At 38.0% G+C, this 22,492-nt stretch overlaps 1 protein-coding gene and 5 non-coding genes across 7 annotated transcripts; 3 read left to right on the top strand and 3 right to left on the bottom strand.

Moving 5' to 3' along the window:
* Positions 1-26: 26 nt before the first annotated feature.
* LOC136238103 (cytoplasmic aconitate hydratase-like) lies at positions 27-16,495 on the top strand. Of its 2 annotated transcripts, none has more exons than XM_066028432.1 (22): positions 27-91; positions 332-433; positions 4,281-4,449; positions 5,792-5,929; positions 6,569-6,638; positions 6,691-6,753; positions 7,343-7,463; positions 7,688-7,827; positions 8,664-8,835; positions 9,101-9,201; positions 9,734-9,850; positions 10,570-10,660; positions 10,812-10,880; positions 11,262-11,397; positions 11,494-11,578; positions 11,665-11,821; positions 14,345-14,574; positions 14,690-14,832; positions 15,044-15,191; positions 15,701-15,823; positions 15,962-16,147; positions 16,354-16,495. In XM_066028432.1, exons 1-22 carry the CDS (start codon positions 61-63, stop codon positions 16,465-16,467), a joined length of 2,706 nt encoding a protein of 901 aa, XP_065884504.1. In that variant the 5' UTR covers positions 27-60; the 3' UTR covers positions 16,468-16,495. The 2 variants fall into 2 exon arrangements, with proteins under 2 accessions (XP_065884504.1, XP_065884503.1); XM_066028431.1 differs by having other exon boundaries at positions 5,792-5,944.
* On the bottom strand, positions 11,993-12,065 carry Trnav-aac (transfer RNA valine (anticodon AAC)). The gene has a single exon. It is a non-coding gene; the product is annotated as a tRNA-Val (tRNA).
* Positions 12,226-12,297, top strand: Trnav-cac (transfer RNA valine (anticodon CAC)). Its single transcript has one exon. It is a non-coding gene; the product is annotated as a tRNA-Val (tRNA).
* On the bottom strand, positions 13,522-13,594 carry Trnav-cac (transfer RNA valine (anticodon CAC)). The gene has a single exon. It is a non-coding gene; the product is annotated as a tRNA-Val (tRNA).
* Trnav-aac (transfer RNA valine (anticodon AAC)) lies at positions 13,751-13,823 on the bottom strand. Its single transcript has one exon. It is a non-coding gene; the product is annotated as a tRNA-Val (tRNA).
* Positions 13,926-13,998, top strand: Trnav-aac (transfer RNA valine (anticodon AAC)). The gene has a single exon. It is a non-coding gene; the product is annotated as a tRNA-Val (tRNA).
* Positions 16,496-22,492: the final 5,997 nt, after the last annotated feature.

Here is a 22,492-nt window from a genome sequence, read left to right as displayed (position 1 = left end):
TGAAATTAGAAACACGCGGCATTTAAGCAATTAGCAGGTCGTCACGTGATCACTATCAAGATGGCGAGCGAGGGTCAGGGTACACCGGTCGGTAAGTCGTGTTCTTCTTTCTCTCAGTTTGTGTAGTGCAGCGAAAGCTCCAAATTTTCATTTTGTATAGTATGGTAGTGTATTGTACGGCCATTTAACAGATGAGATTTCTCGCCTCGAGATTTCTTATGAAAGTTCAAAGTTCCCGTATGCCTTTAGTCATGTATATGCCATATCTTGTTAATCTAGTAGGACTTTTGTATTGTTTTTGTGCTACTGGAATGTTTATTTTACGTTGCAGGGTCTGCTGTTGACCCTTATGCCAAGCATGTACGGGATCTAACGGTTGGAGGGAACACTTTTCGCTTCTACGACCTGAAGAGTTTTGAAGATACTCGCCTGGGTGGGTGGGTGTGTGTGTGTATGTGTGATTTTGTGTGCGTATATGTGACAGTGCATATACAACTTAAGGGGGTGACACACAGAGGTACTTACTGTAGGTAGATCTGCAACCAAAGGTCAAACTCAAAAGTCAAAGCCACCAAATTTGTGCCAAGTCAATGGTCAAGGGTAAAAGTTTACAACACACAATACTGAAATATCGTCGCTATAAGTCACAGGTCAAAAAGATAGAAAAGGGCTCTTAGTCACAGGTCCCAGCAAAATTTCAGCAAGTCAAGAATGTCTTGACCATGGTCACAGATCTATCTATAGCGTCCTACGTACGTACGTGACACCTCCTTGATATGGCTAGTGGATATGTTACATTGTAGCACATTGTACTCATATTGATGTGTTGTGTAATACATGATCTCATACAGCTTGATTGTCAGTCCATTCATGGTTCATTAGAAGCCATTAGCATATAGGTCATGCTAATGTTGTTATGGTGGTGTATGATTACTGTTCTAATGTAAACATTGTGGTATAAGAGTTTACATTTGGTAGCTGTAAGCTTTTACAGGTTTTTGCAATTGAATTCGGCGACTTTGCAATTGAATTTGTCCCGTTTGCAATTGATTTCGTCGCTTTTGCAATTGAATTCGTCCCGTTTGCAATTGAATTCGTCCCGTTTGCAATTGAATTTGTCGCTTTTGCAATTGAATTCGTCCCGTTTGCAATTGAATTCGTCGCTTTTGCAATTGAATTCGTCGCTTTTGCAGTTAAATTCGTCCGTAACAAGAATGGCAGCTGGAACAAACACGAAAACATGATGTAGCAGCTGCTACAAGAACTTGTTCAAGTACAACAGTAGTAAACAACTCTTTATAAGGTAATAATTCTTCCTCTACAGCCTCTCCAGCAACATTCCAAACTCTACTACGCCATTCGCGATGGGCGTGGTCACTCGCGAGCAAGCTAATTAACTTGTCAGACAGCCATCAGCTTCGCGTACTACCAGCTTCAATTACCTTCTAGTGTCTCAAGTGTAACTCTCCAAGGCATAAATAGTTCATCTCTTAATGAACGGGTTGGTTTCTTGGAGCAGTTTTGTTTATGACGAATTGTAATGCAAACGCGACGAATTCTATTGCAAAACCGACTAATTCAACTGCAAAACCGACGAATTCAATTGCAAAACCGACGAATTCAATTGCAAACGGGACGAATTCAATTGCAAACGGGACGAATTCAATTGCAATACCGACGAATTCAATTGCAAACGGGACGAATTCAATTGCAAACGGGACGAATTCAATTGCAAACGGGACGAATTCAATTGCAAAGGCGACGAATTCAACTGCAAAAACCTGTAAAGTTGAGCCAAGAAAAGCATTTATGATTTATCTAACTCTTGTAACAACGATGAGGATTCCATTATTAGGACAGTACAGCATTAGCGAAGCAAACAGAAGCTACTTTTATTGTTGTGACTACTTTCGGAAACTTTACCAATTGTGTTGCTGTGCGCTACGAAGTTGGTCTCCAGTGGTGAGGCCTACGTTGTTTCGGCCACTCACACCGAGAGCCAACCAGGCCTTTTCACAGGGAAGACTTGCCTACGTATAACACTCTCTAATTGAAATTCTACAATGAGTGGTGTATTTTACTATCCTGCCTTTTTCGAACGATGATCCAGCCAACACATGATTGGCTCATGTGAGATGATTCCAATCCCAGGTACTTGTCTGTTTTTCTACGTGACATGACTAAACGGAGGTATGTGGAGCTTAGATTGTGAGCATGCATTTATGGGGTAGAATATATAACTAAGACTAATTTATAACATAGCTGTTATGAAATGAGAAGAATAGAGGACAATTCACAAACGAATATACTTATTGAATTCACCATTTGAGGAAAGGTCACGAGGTACCTGAAAATGTATCTAGCCTTTATTAATGTCCATTGGTGCCCATTAGCATTAATTAGCTACTGTACTTGCATCCAGTATTCTGTGACTTATATAATTGAAGTTGAATGGCTGTAGCAAAGCACTGCCTCTTTAAGCTATGTGCTCTTCTTTGTAAGTCACAGAAGTTGCGCGTGCAGTAATTTGAATATTTATGATTACACTCGTGTATACTAGTAGACAGTGGCGTAGCCAGACCCAGGCAAGCCAGAGCATTGCCCGGGCATCAAGTCACTTTGCCCTACCATCAGCTAGCTACCCAAGGAGGTGGGCTGAATCACTGATGAACAATCACTTAATTATACTATACAAGAATAGCTAACACAACTTACTGTGTGTCCACTTCGCCAATACTTTCTTTCTGGCTGGCCAGGTTCCTCCTGGAGTTTTACTATTCGATTGTGGTATTGAAGCGAGAAACGAGATCACATGATTGAAACGTGGTCAGCATCGTGACAAAGGACTAAAGACAGAAATTTTTGTATACAGATAGGGACAGTGTGTCTTCGTGTTTGTGGTGAAGTGTGGACTGTGTGCTGAAAACCTTGATGAAAACTCGAATTTATGTGAAGTTATGAAATGTGGGAACCAGTTCAAACTGTGTGTATGGATATTGGGACTTAGACTGATAGTTCAGACGGTATGGAGTACTTGTTCATAGTCACCATTTACTTTTTCGTGTTGTAGACTAATTATCTCCAGTTTAAAGTCATCACGTGATGTGGGTAGTCTACTATAAGTGCTCTGTGCTTTCATTCAAATTCCCTGCTAGCCTGGTATTAAGACACCGCTGTATGTACATATGTGATAAGAAGACAATAGCTAGCTAGCGGTTGCAATTAGTAAGGTTATTATCTTGCATACAGGTAGAGTATATACGTAGATAGTGATGCACAACACATTTTAAAATGTCTAGTGATGTCCATATGAAGATGGGCATGTGTATGTGTGTTGCACGGAGTTGAATGGCCTGCCCACGCATGACAAAAAGTCTGGCTACATCACTGCCAGTAGATGGAGTAGGTGGAGGCCATTGTTGTTGTTTTTAGATTTAATTTGTTTTTATTTAATTCCTTTGTTGTTCCAGTATAATCTTCAGTGATGAGCCAGAAAGTATTCTTAGCAATCTGATCTCTTGCCACCTGCCCGCTTGCTCAATATTGTTTATACCTAGCTACAGGTGTGCATTCACTATTAACTATGTGTAGGAATAGCCGTGTAGTACATGTATCACTACAAGACTATAGCTCAACTACTTTGTAAATATCCTGTAAATATCCTGTAAATATCCTAACATTAGTATGCATATGACTTTTGTGGTCTATAAGAAGAGCAGTATCAGCAGTTAAGAGCAGTGTTGACAGTTGTAGCTTGACAGTGGTGTTTCCAGCATTGCAAGAGCTAGATAATTATTGTTAAGAGGCTGTTTCCAGCCCAGTCTGTGAGTCCATTCCATGAAATGCATTGTATCTTGTATTTGTGATCCACCATTTGCTATTGGGAAGAAGTGTGCAATCTGGTAATGGCCTTCCCCAAACTGTTAATAAAACTTAACCACATGTCTACTTCTTACACTTACAATAATTCAATATAGTTGACTAAAAGGGTATTTCTCTTTGAAAAACACCTACTTTTATTTGTTAACTGTTTTAGGTACTAATGTTACCCCATTAATGAGTAATTATAACAAGCATTGGTTATAATGATGACCATGGACAGTGGATTTGTAGTTTTTGAGGGAAAAATTTTTGTGGCTACAATATCAAAAGTGATTCTGAAGTATTTCATTGTTTGGTGTAGTAAAGTGTGTCTGTGTTTGAGTTGTTTTCTGCAATGCTACACAAATGTTGTGCGCACTAACAACCCGATTAATAACTGTGTGATTGTGTGTTTGTAGCTCGCTTGCCCTATTCCATCCGAGTACTGTTGGAGTCTGCCGTGAGGAATTGTGATGACTACAGAGTGAAGCAAAAAGATGTTGAGAACATTCTTGACTGGGAGAACAAACAGAATGAGACAGTGGAGATTGCCTTTAAACCATCACGAGTTATTCTACAAGATTTCACGTAAGTAACACTTTACAAACACTCTTTTCATATGGTCACTTTAAACCAGGTTGAACCCACATTCAACCTGGGTTAATGCGTTCATATACACCCTTTTCATATGGCCACCCAAAAGTGGGTTCAACCCAGGTTGAATAACCCACATGAGCTTTATCCGAAATTACGTCACAGACATAAAAATGGCCGCTGTAGTGTGGGGACATTCGTAAAATTTTGTATGGGCGACTATGGGAAGAAAAGTTTTGAACAGAAATATCTCAGCCAAGAAGGAAAATATTGAACTCTAACTAGCAGGTATGGCTATAAGACATTACAATAAGTGCATAAAAGCGATTTTCGGTTGATTTTCAAAACAACGCTAGATTCCTATTCTTTCAGCTAATTTATAACCATACCTGCTGGTTAGAGCTCGATATCTTCTGTCTTAGCTGAGATATTTCCGTTCAAAAATTTTCTTCCCATAGCCGCACATACAAATTTTATGAATGTCCCCACACTACAGCGGCCATTTTATGTCTGTGACGTAATTTCGGATAAGGCTCATTCCACATTCAACCCAGTTTCTGTTCACAAGCAATCATCACATGATGGCATTCATTGAGTGATAATTGTCTTCTATGCATTTTATGTATTCACTAAAAGCCGCAACTCGCTTTTGAAGCCATAAACTCGCTTTTGAAGCCATAAACTGAGTTCAACCTACTCAACTTTTTTGTAGGGTTGAACTCGGTTATGACTTCTGGCCTGGTTATGGTGGTCGGGTTGAATGTGGGTTCAACGTGACCATATGAAAGGTGTATTATCACCCTAACCAGGGTTGAACCTCAAAAGTCATAACAGTTCAACCCTACAAAGCAGTAGGGTTGAACTCCGGGTTGAACTCAGTTTATGGCTTCAAAAGCGTGTGGTTTTTGGTGAATACTACATAAAATGCTTTGAAGACAATTATCACTCAATGAATACCATCATCTGATGATTGCTTGTGAATAGAAACTGGTGGGTTGAAAGTGGATTTTTCAACCAGGGTTGAACACCACTTTTGTGTGTCCATGTGAAAATGGTGAAAGAGGTCTGCACACCAGATAGCGAAAGCTTGTGTGGACACAGCTTGCCACTATTATTTATGTACTAAGCCCAAGACTAATGTTCACAATTGCTGTACAGTACTTATAATTATCTCAGTTTTTTTTCTGTCTACTAAAGCTGTTCCTATTGCACTACTAGTCAAGTGCTTAAGGAAGTGCCTCAAGTATTTGAGTACCCCATGTGTGTATGTGTGCGTACGTGCGTACGTGTGTGCTTGTGTTGTGTGCTGTGTGATACATATTGTCTTCTTGTGTAGTGGTGTACCTGCTGTTGTGGACTTTGCTGCAATGAGAGAAGCTGTGAAGGATCTCGGTGGAGACCCAGTGAAGATTAATCCACTGTGTCCTGCTGATCTGGTGATTGATCACTCTGTGCAAGTAGATATTGCTCGACGGTATCCTCATATTTGGTGTGTATCGAATGATAAATCTCTTGGGTAGTGCTGACATAATTATTTGGATATTCGACTATACGGTCAACATGACACTATTCAATTTGTTAACAAACTATTTGAATATTTGTTAACACTTTTAAGATGTGATCAGATTGACCTAGAACCTTGAGATGTGAACAAAATGGCATATTCATATTGTAAAGTTTATCTTAGAAGAGATGAATATCTCTCAGGCCTTACCTTACTAGGAATACATACTTAAAGAGAAATAAAAATTTCAGTCATTTTGTTCACAACTATTCAAGTAGTAAAAGTTGCTATCCATTTCAGCACTACTCTTGGATATAATATAACAGGGCTCTACAGTAGAACAATACTAGTGTGTGCTAACACAGCCACATACAGTACTATACAGTATTTAGAAAGTTTGACTGAGAGTATGTAGGGGTGAGGTGTATCCATTGAACTATATTGTGTGTTTGCTGTAGCTATAGCTGAACTTTTTCGCTCATCTTGTTACAGACTACATTCATTTCTCATTAATTTTATTTCAAGTTGATATTTTCTTGTACTTTACACAGTAAAGCTAGGTGCTGCTTTTACAATTTTATTTCTTTATTGTTGTTAATTCTTGTATAGTCCTGATGCTCTGGAGAAGAACCATGAAATTGAATTTGAGAGAAACAAGGAACGATTCTTGTTTTTGAAGGTGTGGTGTTGACATGATGTGTGCTGTGTTTTCATTTGTTTCTTTCATCTAGTGGGGAGCCAAGGCGTTCCAGAACATGTTAATAGTGCCCCCAGGGTCTGGAATTGTTCACCAGGTACGTAATTGTGTAAATAATAGTTATACGGACACAATGTGGAGTCTATGAAATTTATAAACCCGAAGGTCCGGGCTGTAGCGCATGAGCGAAGTGAGGGCACTACTAAGGGCCTGAGGGTTTATAAATTTCATAGACTCCACATTGTGCCCGTATAACTGCGATAATACTAGCGCCATGGCAACCTCACGTGACAAAATAATTGCGCTCATTAAATCACTGCACGTGAACAACGCATAGCGATTGGACAAACCTAGATTTTGAGCATATGTTATATTGTGCCTGAAGGCATGGAGTATATTAGAAAACGAGGTGGAGTATATGAGATTTACTACCCACCCAAAACAGCATAAATAGAGTCTAACTAGATGTAGTATTTCTGTAAATCATATAAATGCAATAATTTTAAAACTGATACTCTTGTCTCTAAGACATTCTGAATGTATATAAGCTCTATCATCCACTATGCTGACACACTGTACATATCAGTCATGAGAGAATGCTGACACTATTGTAGTGGTGTAACAACTGTACCACTTTATAGCTCTGCTGGTATGTTATTGTTGGGTGTCTTATGTGTGTTTTACAGGTCAACTTGGAGTATCTAGCTCGAGTGGTGTTCAATGTTGATGGCTTGTTGTACCCTGACAGTTTGGTGGGTACTGACTCCCACACTACCATGATCAATGGATTAGGAGTACTGGGATGGGGTGAGTGGATATGGAGTATACAAAATGTGTGGGTGTGTGTTCTAATAGAATATTTGAATGATGCTCTGTATCAATAGGCTTGGTCACCTGAGTTCTGAGGATTTACTTATACTCTGTGTGTGTGTGTGTGCATGCATGTGTGCATGCGTATTTTGGAGTATTTGTACTATAGTGAATTATTTCTATACAAATGTTGTTTTCCTGTATTGCTGATCACTCTACAGGTGTGGGTGGTATTGAGGCTGAGGCAGTGATGCTGGGACAGACGATCAGTATGGTGTTACCAAAGGTGGTTGGTTACCGGTTGATAGGGAGTATCAGCAAGTGGACCACCTCCACTGATGTGGTGCTTACCATCACCAAGGTAACCATGAGTGGGTGTGTGTACTGTATTATCAATATTAAAGCTGAGCTTGAACAAACACTTGGATTAACACACACCTTGGTCCATTTAGTTAGTGAGTGGATGATGATTCAAAGTTTTGTAGAAGCTTTTTTGAAATGTACATTTCAGGTCATAGTGAAAGCACCTTTGGGCCGAGTATACCTCCTTCACCAATACTGTGAGCACTGTGTTGGTATTGTGAGGCTGGTTTCTGGTCATGATAAAGTGTAGGCCTTCATGATCCTGCTATACAGTATAGTATGATAAACACCGGAATTATGTGTTACACTAGAGTCTGAATGGCCCAAATATACAGTGGAACCTCAGTTATCCGAATCCCTTGGGACCAGGGGTGATCCGTGTACAGTAAGTCTGAAAAGTCCACTATGTATAAATAGCCTATAGAACATTAGCAAGAGCAGTAAAAATACCAGTACATTATTCAACTACCCTAATAGAACAGTCACTACTCTAATAGAGCAGTCATTTCCATAGTTTGGTTAACCAAGAATCCGGATATAACTAGGATCCGGATATAACTAGGATCCGGATATAACTAGGATCCGGATAACTGATGTTCCACTGTATGTGCTTCACCTCGTGTTACACTATTGGCTAGTGAAGATTTCAAGTTGACTGTGTCAGTACTTTTACTACCATGTTAGTTGTTTACAACCTAATGATTTTGAACCCAACGTTTTAAAAAGCCATGCAAGCATCTATCCATTGTTTATTTCCCGCTAAACTGGTTTATATGCAGATAAATATGGTATATGTGTGTGCAGTATTTAACACACCTATTGTCTTATAAATAGCACCTCAGGCAAGTTGGAGTGGTAGGAAAGTTTGTCGAGTTCTATGGTCCTGGAGTGTCCCAGTTGTCCATCGCTGATAGAGCCACCATCTCTAACATGTGTCCGGAATATGGTGCCACTGTCGGCTTCTTTGCTGTTGATGATATGAGTTTGAAGTACCTCAAACAAACAGGTGAACTTTACATTTTGGAATTATGATTGTAGTGTAGTAAAGATAGTGGAGATATATGCATCACTTTAACAAATGGATTTATTAATGCTGAAGTTTGTTCTTGAGATTTTGTCCTTTGGAAGGCAAGATCCAGGTGGAAAAACAAATGTTGTTACCAAGCTACTAATAGCACAGTAAACATTTTGAGCCAGAATTCCCCAACCTTATTAGCATTAGACAGTCTACTGCTAGTGTATTAATGTTTTGTGTAATTGCTCCACACTAGCTCGTGATTCATCTAAGATAGAATATATTGAGGCGTACCTCAAAGCTGTTGGATTATTCAGGAATTATGACGACCCCAGCCAGGATCCTGTCTACTCTGAGGTAACCCAATTGTAACCATAGCAACACATTTAGCCTTAATGTATTTTTTACTTGGCTTTAAATCTTCCAGAGGAGGTTAGTCACATGTCAAACATAGCCCTAAGAGATTGTACAACCTAACATGGCACTCGAAATTGGTATTGTTATTGTAAACTTTTTTTTTGTCACATTTGAAAGAAGTATCTACTGTATTCATAATGTAACATGCTTCTTAGCTAGAAAAGCCACACAAATGGTTGAAAGAAGGGCTCTTGGAACCATAATTTATCGATATCAATTCATGCATTAGAATACAGACTGAGGTGTTGGGGTTGAATGGGTTCAATTGTTCTTTGGGATCACCAGATGTTATGACCAACCTCCTCCAGCTTTCTTTGTGTATTTATTTTATTAGTGGAATAGCTCTTTTTAATACGAACTTTTTTTTTAATACAGCTAGTTTGGAATTCTTACTAAAAAATCTGCAATGTTTGTGATATTGTTGTCTTGTATATTGTTGGCATTGTGGTGTTGTTTCTATGGTTACATACAGATTTTTGAGCTGGACTTGTCAACAGTAGTTCCATCATTATCTGGTCCCAAGAGACCACATGATCGTGTCTCTCTCAGTGAAATGAAGGATGATTTTCAGATGTGTCTTGACAACAAGGCAAGTGACATAATTATAATATAGTGGGCTAACTCATGGTACGTAGCTGCATAGTGATTTTTACTACAAGTAGGGTCATTGTTATACTTGCATGAAAACATGTCATCAGTCTTTTACCATTTCCCTGGAAAACTCATGTATTTCAGTTCAAGTAGCTGGTGTTGGCTGTTACAAGCCTAAAGATTTACTAAATATTAGGCCCATATCTTAACATCTGTGTGCTAGGTATGAATCGCTCAAAATTGATTGGTTCACATCAACGGTGCCCTTGTTATTCTACTCTAATATAACATACTCATGGTGAAGTGTTCTAATATAACAGTTGCTTCTGTGTTGGTTAATTATAACCAGCACAAAAACAGCCAAGCTGTGAAAAAAGGTACGGCTGCACGACACACTGCCGTACATCCTGAAACAAATAATTCTACTATACCATAAAAGTCTATTTGTACATCCTTTTAACAGTTATGGTGGAACCTGTTTAGGTGGTCACCCATATAACTTGTAGGAAGGCAAGACCAAAAACTTACTTTGTTCTAATACTGTAAACCCTTCATTCTAACTGTATAACCATAAAGGATATGGTCAAGAACTTTTGGCTTAATGGTGACTAGCTTAGACAGGTTCTGCTGTATATCAATTTCCCTTTCCAGAGTATGGTGTTATTTTATTGGTGTGCAATCATGCCAATGTGCATGTCTCATTTCCTCCATGTACAGATTGGTTTCAAAGGGTTCAATATCAGTCCAGAAGCTCAGAAGACAGTCGTCCCATTCTCATATGAAGGAAAAGACTACTCACTAACACACGGTTAGTTGTGACCAGTTTGTTAGTGTAGTATGAGTGATAATAAGTGGTAGGAGAGTAGCTCAGTTGTAGTGTTGTGTGTGTGTAGTGTGTGTAATGTGTGTGTGCGCGTGTGCGTGTGTGTGATTTCTTTTATTCCTCTCCCTTGCTACAGGTTCAGTGGTGATATCCGCCATTACTAGTTGTACCAACACCAGTAATCCTTCAGTCATGTTGGGAGCAGGTAAACTGTCCATCCGTGTGTACTGCTAAAACACTCTAATAGAGGATCCAGCTTAACTGGGTGATCACTTGTACATTAAATTTCCAATGGGGCATAGGAAAGGCATCAATGGTCCCTGTCAACAGGTGTTGTAAACAGCTTAACTTGTTTCAAACTAGCAAAGCATAGTTTTATGTTTGTATATATTGGTAGCGAACTATCAGTTAATTTATCTAGTATTATTATAAGCTTTGTCACAAGTACAGAGTTAATGAAATTCTGTCACATTGTAACCAACTAGCATAGAACCTAGTTGCCAGAGACCAAGCCTCAGTATAGACACATCTTTTATACGGTACAATAGAATGTTTGTATTCATTCACTGTGTGGTGTTACTGTCAGGACTGTTGGCTAAGAAGGCAGTTGAGAATGGACTATCAGTTGCTCCCTACATCAAGACCAGTCTATCACCTGGATCAGGTGTAGTCACGTACTATCTTAAAGAGAGTGGAGTTATTCCTTATTTGGAGAAACTAGGGTACGTATAATGTATGTGTATAGTAGTGATTATTTAGTTACAAGATAAGTTTGGACTATGTGGTATTGTTTGGGTTACCATAGTGTTGTCTAACAGGTTTAACCTGGTTGGGTATGGATGTATGACCTGTATTGGTAACAGTGGACCACTTGCAGAACCCGTTGTGGAAGCTATTGAAAAGGTGGGCAACAAATAGGATACTTGTTTGTCTCTATGTGGTATCTGTCCTGCTTGTGTTCGAATCAAGTGTAATTGTATTCCCTATAGGGGGACCTGGTTGCTAGTGGTGTACTGTCTGGAAATCGTAACTTTGAGGGAAGGATAAATCCTCACACAAGAGCCAACTATTTGGCATCACCTCCATTATGTATAGCTTACGCCATTGCTGGAACTGTCTGTATTGACATGGAGAAGGAGCCACTAGGTATGCAGTATAGGGAATGGGACTGGAGTACAAAATATTAAAATGTGCAGGTTTTGAAACCTGGTGGCTTTACTTTTCCTATGGTTCATCTGTAGAATGTGTTGTGTACTGACAAGCTCTTGCTTTAATCATGAGTTTCAGGGATATATTGGTAAGAAATAAAAAGAAATTTATTCCCGCTTGGAATTGAACCAGGGACCTTGAGTGTGTTAGACTCACATGATAACCACTACACTACAGGAACACCACATTGTGAAAACTCTAATGTATGCTATTTATGTTGCTATGGTGCTACGCAACCATTGTCAGTGTATGTCCTGCTCATTAATAGCATCAAGAGTTCATAATTTTTATATTATGAACTCTTGATAGCATACAGTACATTAGAGTGTTCACAACATGGTGTTCCTGTAGTGTAGTGGTTATCACGTGAGTTTCACACACTCAAGGTCCTGGTTCAATTCCAGGCAGGAACAAATGTTGTTTAGTTTGTTTTTTTTTGCGGAGTTGTAAGCCCCTTTGTTCAATTCCAGGTGTTACTTATTTTCTGAAGAATGTACCTACTGTAAAGCAGAGATTTTTGTGGAAGTTATTTTTCACCAGTTTTGCAAATATTGGGAAGCTATAAATTCCTGCTCACCGCTTTCAAAATAACACTGTTTAAATGCATCAAATGAGATTGTTAGCTTGGCTAGAGCACCTCAAATTATTTGTGTAGTAAAACTACTCAGCTGTCAACATTAGCCTCGATACAATCTGTTAAAGAACTGTAGCGCCAGAAACTGTAAATGGGATAGGTAGCATCTGATTGCACCATCAGCATGGTTAGTTGTAACCAACTGCCAAAACATCATCACAGAAGATAACTATCTAGTCTGTTATGCTATATTGTTGACAAAGTAGTGTTGTAGCATCACAATTGTTTTCATGTAGTTGAAGTGCAAAAACTTTGTATGACTCCATATAGCTAGATGATGCACATTGTATGAAAAATTTTCTCCCTCTTGTGGGACCCCAACTTCTCAAAAATTTGGATGGTAACGATTCGTTACAAAATAATTTACCATCAAAAACACCTACTATATATGTCCACCCTCACTTGTGCACATGCAAACTGAACAGGTTTCTTTCCTAATGAGCCTTATCCAAAATTACGTCACAAAAATGCCCGCTGTAGTGTGGGGACGTTCGTAAATTTGTATGGGCGACTATGGGAAAAAAATTTTTTTGAACAGCAATATCTCACCCAGGAAAGAAGATATCGAACTCTAACTGGCAGGTATGGCTATAAGACGTTACAATAAGTGTGTAAAAGCGATTTTCGGTTGATTTTCAAAACAACACTAGATTCCTATTCTTTCAGCTAATTTATAACCATACCTGCTGGTTAGAGCTCGATATCTTCCTTCTTGGCTGAGATATTGCCGTTCAAAACTTTTCTTCCCGTAGTTGCCCATACAAATTTTACGAACATCCCCACACTACAGCGTCCATTTTTATGTCTGGGACATAATTTCGGATAAAGTCCATAGGCTGTGCAAACATTTGATGGAAATGCTATATAGTTGGTAGGCTACCAGGAATAACATATCCAAAGGGAGCTGTGGGCATTTTCCACTATGAGGACTTTCCCAGTTTTGTGATGATGCAACATTAAGCAAATTGGAGATAAAACATAAGAAGAGAAGAGGAAAACAACTTGTTCCTGCCTGGAATTGAACCAGGGATCTTGAGTGTGTGAGACTCACGTGATAACCACTATACTACAGGAACAGAATATCAACTACTATTTTCTATCCTATATTCATATTATGCAATACAACTGTACACACTACAGTGTATATGATGTCGTTGTACACAGCAGTTAAAAGCTCTAGTTAATGTCTACTTTAGAAACTTTGATAAAAAAAATCAAGCAAAAAGAGAGCTTGTTCCTGCCTGGAATTGAACCAGGGACCTTGAGTGTGTTAAACTCATGTGATAACCACTACACTACAGGAACACCACTCTAATGTATGCTATTCATGTTGCTATTGGCTACACAACCATTGTCAGTGTATCCTTGCCTTTGGACACAACATAAATAGTGTACTCAGAACATCTTGTTCCTGTAGTGTAGTGGTTATCACTTGAGTTTAACACATTCAAGGTCCCTGGTTCGATTCCAGGCAGGAACAAGCTCTCTTTTTATTTTTTATCAAGTTTCATGTTCATTCTGTACAAAGGCACATAGGCATCAATACACTGTAGTTATATGTGTACAGTTAAGAAGTAGATGTATTGCATGATATGAATATAGGATAGATTATCAATGGAATTGTATGGAGTTCCTGTAGTGTAGTGGTTATCATGTGAGTCTCACATGTTCAAGGTCCCTGGTTCAATTCCACGCATGAATAAGTGTTTTTTTTTTGTTTCCTTCTACTACTAGCTAACACTTTATTTTCATATCTTTTTTATTTTGATGTTGTGTACGTATCTTGGTTTTATATGTGCTTCAGTGCACAACTCATTTTTGTGCAGGATTCAATGTTGAAGGCAAGCCAGTGTATCTTCGGGACATTTGGCCATCCCGGGAAGAGCTGCAGGAGATTGAGAGAAACCACGTTCTACCTGTAATGTTCCAAGAGGTGTACTCTAAGATCACTCAAGGGAATGAGCGATGGAATGGTCTAAATGCTCCAGACACTCAGCTCTACCCCTGGGATGACAAGTCTACCTATATTCAGAAACCACCATTTTTCAGTGGAATGGTGTGTGTGTAGCTTTTGTGTTTGTGTGTGTAGCTTTTGTGTTTGTGTGTGTACATGCAAAATAGTACATAGTATGACTCTGGAGCAGTTTACATCACTGGTGCTGTTCATATAGACCAAGGAACTACCGAAGGTCACCAATGTCACTAAGGCAGCAGTCCTACTCCACCTTGGTGACTCAGTCACTACTGATCACATCTCTCCAGCTGGAAGCATTGCTAGGAACAGTCCTGCTGCCAGATACCTTGGAGCAAGAGGGTCAGTACCTAGTTATCTGTACTGTATGTACACTAGCAACTACAATTTTTATAAACCTTTAGTGTTAGTACAGTTATACAAATTTCTTGGCAGCTTCAGCTGTCAAGCAGTATGAGAAAAAAAAGTAGACAGCTTGATCTGCTGAAATTCATCACAGCAATAAACATCACAGTGTTATGTGGTGCTTAAGCAATTCTGTGTTGTTTTGTAGATTGACTCCTCGTGAATTCAACTCGTATGGCTCTCGTCGTGGTAACGATGCTGTGATGGCTCGTGGGACGTTTGCTAACATCCGATTGGTTAACAAATTTATTGGCAAGGCTGGACCTAAAACTATACACATTCCTTCTGGTGAAACTGTAAGTGAATTTACTGGTAAATGTAGCACAAAATTTGGAAGGTTACTTTTTAGGTTTTTGTATAAGTTTATTGCTATAAGTTTCTATTACTGGTATGTTTATATATCATGTATATAGTTTATTTGCTGGGAATTATACTGGGTACGTAACATACGAGTACCATATAGCCTAAATATTTCGAGGGACAAATATGAAATATTTTCCAGGTTTAACAATGTAGCTGCGCAAAAATAATTTTTTCGCAGATTTGTAAACATTTCCAAATATGAGGTTTAAATACTTCAAAATAAATCTTTTGTTTTAATCCCCAGAACCTTGAAATCAGTGAAAAGTTTCTCCATCAAAATATTTAGGTTAGATTGATAAGTACATAGTTTGCCCGTTATCGGAGTCATGCCTCTATTGGTGGGATTGTTTATGTGTATTAGAAGTTACCCGTGTATCTTGTTCGATACATTTTTGTGATACATTTTTATGCACACTTGAGCCCCTCCCCTTGTATTATGTAGATGGATGTGTTTGATGCAGCAGAACGTTACAAACAGGAGGGAAGACAGTTGATTATTTTAGCTGGAAAGGATTATGGATCAGGTTCTTCCCGAGACTGGGCTGCTAAGGGACCCTGGATGTTGGTGAGTACAAAGTGTGATCTCAAACAACTCCATACATATTTTTTTTTTTTTAAATATGTGAACCTAGTTTATTCTCCACATGTGTTTAGAAGACCTAGTCATTTCTGTTAATAAGTATCCATTGTCAATCTCCCTTAGGGCGTAGGTGCAGTGATTGCGGAGAGCTATGAGCGTATCCATCGCAGCAATCTTGTCGGGATGGGTATAGTCCCTTTACAGTACTTGGATGGGCAGACTGCTGATAGTATCAGCCTCACTGGTAGAGAATCTTATGACATCATCATCCCTGAAGATATTAAACCTGGCCAGATTGTGACTGTACAGGTGTGTCCGTCTGTCTATGCATATTGTTGTGTGGTGTGTAATGTGCGTGTATGTGTGTGTGCGTGTGCATGCATGTGTGTGAGTGCGTGTGTGCTTGCGTACGTGTCAGTGGACAGTGGAACTCTAGGAGCTTCCTGTAGCTGTGTCACTGTACTTTATTTATGTGTGTTGTATAATGATTGATTTAATCTTGTTGACTTTCACAGCTTGATGATGGACGATCATTTCAAGCAAAGTGCCGATTTGACACTGACGTGGAATTGACTTATTTCCACCACAGAGGAATTCTCAATTATACCATTAGACAGATGATTAATTAACTGAATGATCATTAAATTATTATCATCATCGCAGTGTATGGAATTAATACTAAGTGTCCAACTTTGAAATACTATTAGACAGCTCACAAGGGTATGTTGGATTTGTCCCCATTTAGATGGTTTACTGTAGAATTCACATTGAACCTACCGCTTGTGAATCTGTATAAAGCCCCTATGGGACCAATGATGTGGGGCCTTAGCAACAAGTTATTATTATTATTATTTATTACAGGTAATTTATAAGGCTAAACAGCCTGTTACACCTGATCAACAGGTAAAAAAAGTACAAGTAGACTAATTACATACATTTATACATAGTGTTAGATGAATATTGGTCAATCAATTTCTTAAGTTGAACATGCATAACTGGTGCATTAAAAGGGCACGCGGGATTTAAATTTTCTAATCCACGAAGTTATACTAGAAGTAGCCAGCCACGCCCTTGCAGAAATAGAAATGGCAAAAGCACCAGAGAAAGACGAGGATCTTAGCGCAAAATTTAAGAAGCTGACTCTTCAAGGTATCACACCTCTGACTCACGAATTAGGGAGGGGAGCTTATGGTAGAGTGTACCAAGTGAGGTATGGGGACAAGCTAGGAGGCTGGTATCGCGGAGTGACATGCGCCGCCAAAGAGGTTCATTCAACTATAGATACTAAATACATAGATACTAATTATCTAGCTCTTGCAATGCTGGAAACACCACTGTCAACACTGCTCTTAACTGCTGATACTGTTCTTCTTATAGACCACAAAAGTCATATGCATACCAATGTTAGGATATTTACCAAGTAGTTGAGCTATAGTCTTGTAGTGGTACATATACTACACGGCTATTCCTACACATAGTTAATAGTGAATGCACACCTGTAGCTAGGTATAAACAATATTGAGCAAGCGATTAGATTGCTAAGAATACTCTCTGGCTCATCCGCACTGAAGATTATACTGGAACAACAAAGGAATTAAAAAATAAAAACAAATTAAATCTAAAACCAACAACAATGGCCTCCACCTACTCCATCTACTGGCAGTGGCGTAGTCAGACTTTTTGCCATGCCTGGGCACTGGGTGGGCAGGCCATTCAACTCCGTGCAACACACATACACATGCCCATCTTCATATGGACATCACTAGACATTTTAAATTGTGTTGTGCATCACTATCTACGCGGATAACCTTACTAATTGCGACCGCTAGCTAGCTATTGTCTTCTTATCACATACGTACATACAGCAGTGTCTTAATACCAGACTAGCAGGGAATTTGAATGAAAGCACAGAGCACTTATAGTAGACTACCCACATCACGTGATGACTTTAAACTGGAGATAATTAGTCTACAAACAGGAAAAAGTAAATGGTGACTATGAACAAGTACTCCATACCGTCTGAACTATCAGTCTAAGTCCCAATATCCATACACACAGTTTGAACTGGTTCCCACATTTCATAACTTCACATCAATTCGAGTTTTCATCAAGGTTTTCAGTAAAGGTGGACCGATACCAGTATCAGTATCAATGCCGATACCAGTGGTATCGGTATCGGATTGGTATCGGTAATACAAGGTACAGATATGCTACCACAGTAGACACTCACCACTTTTATTAAACCATCTCTAGCTAAGTTTTCACGTAAGTAACACTTTACAAACACTCTTTTCATATGGTCACTTTAAACCAGGTTGAACCCACATTTAACCTGTTTTCATATGGCCACCCATAAGTGGGTTCAACCTGGGTTGAATAACCCACTTTCAACCCAGTTTCTGTTCACAAGCAATCATCACATGATGGCATTCATTGAGTGATAATTGTCTTCTATGCATTTTATGTATTCACTAAAAACCGCAACTCGCTTTTGAAGCCATAAACTGAGTTCAACCTGAGTTCAACTGTACTGCTTTGTAGGGTTGAACTCCGGTATGACTTCTGGGTTCAGCCCTGGTTATGGTGGTCATATGAATGCTTTAACTGGGTTGAATGTGGGTTCAGCATTACCATGTGAAAGGGGTATTATCACCCTAACCAGGTTGAACCCGGGTTGAACCTCAAAGTCATAACAGTTCACAGTGTTGGGAGTAACGCGTTACTTATGTAACGCGTTATGTAATATTATTGTTCTATACCATATGCGTATTTTGTACCGTACGCGTATGGTACATACCATACGCGTACGGTACGATTTTCCGTACCATACGCGTATGGTATAGACATACGCGTATGGTACGTACCATATGCGTATTATGCCTTTTCTCAGTATCTTCTAGCCTTGCCATCACCTAGCTACAATGGGCTGTCTTTACAAGTATTTCTAGCTGAGCAAACTTAGAACACAACACAATAATCTGCTTACTATACTGAGCTGTAACTATAAATTTATTCATCAGCACAGACATGCATTTTATCCTAGCTTGCCATGCCCATGCAATACCCACTATAGTCCTATACTAATGTACCTAAATCTTATGTACATGATCTCACTCTGTCTGCAGAACTTTACATAAATGGTACTGTGCATGTATGCTACTTTATACATTAGCTATCAGAAGCATGCAGATGGTCTTATATAATATACTCAATTATAAGTGTGGATAACTGACAATTTACAACAGAATTGGGTAAATAAGCAAGGAGAGCAATTACAACATGCATGGTAGGTAGCTAGTAAGTTCTAACTGAATTATACATAATTATACTGCTTGTGCAAAGCTAATAACTGGAAAAATGAACTTCGTAAGTGTCATCAGTTGTGCAACATGGCTCCTCACTGTATTTGCATTTTTATATACTATATGTACACTCTTCTTCTTTTGAGGATCCAATTTCTTGTTTGCTTACTTTTCTTGTTTATACATACTGTAAATAGTATATTCATCACACTGGACCTACAGCACAAATTAATGTGGATGTTGTTAACTTTAAAGAGTACATTCAGATAAGAGTAGCTAAACACATTGTCTTCCCATCCACAAGCATGACAGTAAGTAGCGAGTAGCTATACAACGCACTTAACAATAATAAAACAATGCTACTTAATATACATTCATAACTGAACTATACATTAGAACTCATAAACTCACCATAAAATCTCTGCCATGTTATGTTTTCTTACTTCATCTCAGCAGGCAATGCACATACATGCCTCATTCAATAGCAAAGATTCAGCGAACAGAACTACAGTTTAAAAAAAATTATTGCACAATTAATTACTATGCACATCAGTCTTATAGTATAGCATGTCTAATATTGCTATAAGCTACAGCCATGCAGATTTGCAAACTAAAAACATTACTTTCTCTACAGTTATATCTCTTTGCTACCTCCCTCAATGTTATTGTATCAGCATGCAGGTCTTCCTCTGTTTGAGCAATCATTATACATTGCATGTACTTCTCGAGCTCATCTGATTAAAATTGTCTGCTCAACTGTGACACACCTTTAGTGCCACCAGGCATAAATATCCATTTTTAAGTGGAAGCTAGTGTACTAACAAATTAAAGGTAAACAATAGATTATATATGTAGCAACAATAGAATAAAATATTTAATAAAATAATATATATATGCCTGAAAAAATTGGCTCCATTTGCCAATGGATGCAAATTATTTAATATGGTTGCTAAGTTGTAACCAATCAGAATGTAGTATATGGATAATTATATCAAAATCTTATGTTTATATTTAGCTACAATGCTACCTCTACTGGCTTAGCATTTATATCACTATGCATTCCAGTTATATTCATTGAAAAATCGTGAATATCAATATGCTGGCACAATTCTACAGCCTAAAAGAAATCAATGTCTTTTGCCCTAAATAATGCTTTAGAAGATCAAACTTCAATTTATGTTGAAGGGATAATTGGGCACCTTTAAACCCAAACACATTTTTACAAAGTTCGTATATACAAGTATAGAGAAACCCCTAGTAGAGTTTTGGGTAATATCGCTCTATATAGCTTTTAATTATTGTACTAATCTTTGACTATCTTCAGGAGTATTTGTAAACACATAAATATTATGTGTGGGTATTGTTCTAATTGTAGGGAAGTGTAGGCAGACCATTTATAGGCAAAACAGACTATTGTATATAATATTATTAATCAATAACTGAAAGTACACAATAACAACTAACTCTTACAACTACAGTACACAATATTAATGTTACAGGTATGCATAAATTACATTATATTGCATCATGTCACATCATTACATTACATCATTAACTCTATTATAGATATGAAGGAGGATTAGCATTTGTAATAATGGCCTAGTTTTTGAATTTTCATTGTATCAACAATGGATCATGAATCCAATAAGAAGCAATATATGTGTAGCAATTGCAGCCACAATGTACTGTGTGGAAGAAAAAACAAAAATTAAAATTTACCATACGTTGTCAGTGTGTAGTTGCTATGCAACAACTAGATAATTTGTGACCGGATTTGCAAAAAGGTACCTTTTTCACAGACAAAATTTGACCCATGCATATTTTGAAATTTGGGGTTTCATAAGTTTTAGAACATATACCTTATAATTGCCTGCATGCAATTATCCATGAGTGTACAGTAGCTACTAGTATCTATCTGCATTTTGATACAAGAGTAAGTTTATCAGTGTAAGGAGTCAAGTGTTACACCATTTTGTTTGCTGGTATGTAAAATGTGTGGAAAAAGTACCTTTTCACAAATCTGGTCATTTTAACTCAACTATTCTAAAGAACGTATACAGTATACCAGCTTGTGTACTTTCAAATCAATTACACTGTGGATAAATGAAGTCATTTATTATAAAAATGCAAGATGGAAATCCATGACAAATAAGGCAGTAGACAGCGGGACGAGGCAATAAATCAATATGTACAAAAGTCAGAACACATCAAGAAAATAATCCACAGGTGATTATACATAAACCATCATAATTATATGGGTGATGGCTCTATTGCATGTATTTTGTGGAACTGTCAGATGCTTTGATGAAATGAAATGTTAAACAGATAACGAGATACATTGTTATAGCTATATACACCAATGACTATACGTATAAATTAAGACATATTATATTTAATCCCCTTCCTTTGATTTATACTTTTCAGACTTATACTGTATGCAGCTAGGTGTTATCATGTTTTTCGTAAAGCTTCCAACCCAGATGATTGACCTTTATTAGTTTTGACAATGTAGAATTTCATCAGATCCTACCAGATCAGCAGGACTTAACACAATTCAAGACTGGATCTGCCAACAGTGTGATGAATTCATGATTGTTTTTATCATATATTGTCCTAAATCAAGATGTCAGTTTCATCACTCATATATAGTCATGCGAGATATCATGTTATTCTTTTATTTTAAGGAATGCTTTATTTTAAATAGGTTTGCATCATGCAGTAAAGTAAATTATATCTTAATCGCAGTAAAGCTAAATTGATCTTAGCTCTAGAGAATAGAATAGCTATAATCAGATCAACTTACCCTGCCGTTCACTAGAATTGACACATATAAATTCAGCTTTTTCCTTCCACTGCTATATGGAACAACTTGCAACCAGAGACTTTTGAAGCTTCATCTATCACCGTGTTTAACAACCTTATAATGAACTGTAAAATTGTAATTAGTTAGCTGTAGCTATATATTTTGATTTGTAGAGAGATAGCTAACCATCATTAACAATTGTGATGAAAAGATGTACAACAAAACAAATAGGCATGTGAAACCTCGGACAGCATGCGAACACAAAAAGTAGAGGACTACACTGTGGGCATGGCAAGGCAAAAACAACAACAACAAAAAAGACTAATTACTGTAATTACAAAAATAAAACTGTCTAATTTGTGCACCACTCTGTACAGTTTCGTGCTAGAAAAATTCTCTGAGAGGCAGAGATACTGGCCGAGGCAGTATCTCTGCCTCTCAGAGAATTTTTTATTGCATTTATACTCGCTGTGCGAGGTCTTGCAATTATATAATAATAATAAAATATATGATTGCTCTACTGATTAGAGTATCTTGATCTTCACTGAA

This window comes from Dysidea avara, chromosome 11 (genome assembly GCF_963678975.1).
Source record: "Dysidea avara chromosome 11, odDysAvar1.4, whole genome shotgun sequence".
NCBI classification, from domain to species: Eukaryota; Metazoa; Porifera; class Demospongiae; order Dictyoceratida; family Dysideidae; genus Dysidea; species Dysidea avara.
This window is presented reverse-complemented; position numbering and strand designations above follow the sequence as displayed.

What these genes read in the sequence shown, in the direction of transcription:
- LOC136238103 (XM_066028431.1), top strand. Translation starts at nt 61, where the DNA reads ATGGCGAGCGAGGGTCAGGGTACACCGGTCG. An exon ending in GAAGTACCTCAAACAAACAG is followed by an intron (nt 8,836 to 9,100) that starts GTGAACTTTACA and finishes GCTCCACACTAG; the next exon opens with CTCGTGATTCATCTAAGATA. An exon ending in AGACTACTCACTAACACACG is followed by an intron (nt 10,661 to 10,811) that starts GTTAGTTGTGAC and finishes CCCTTGCTACAG; the next exon opens with GTTCAGTGGTGATATCCGCC.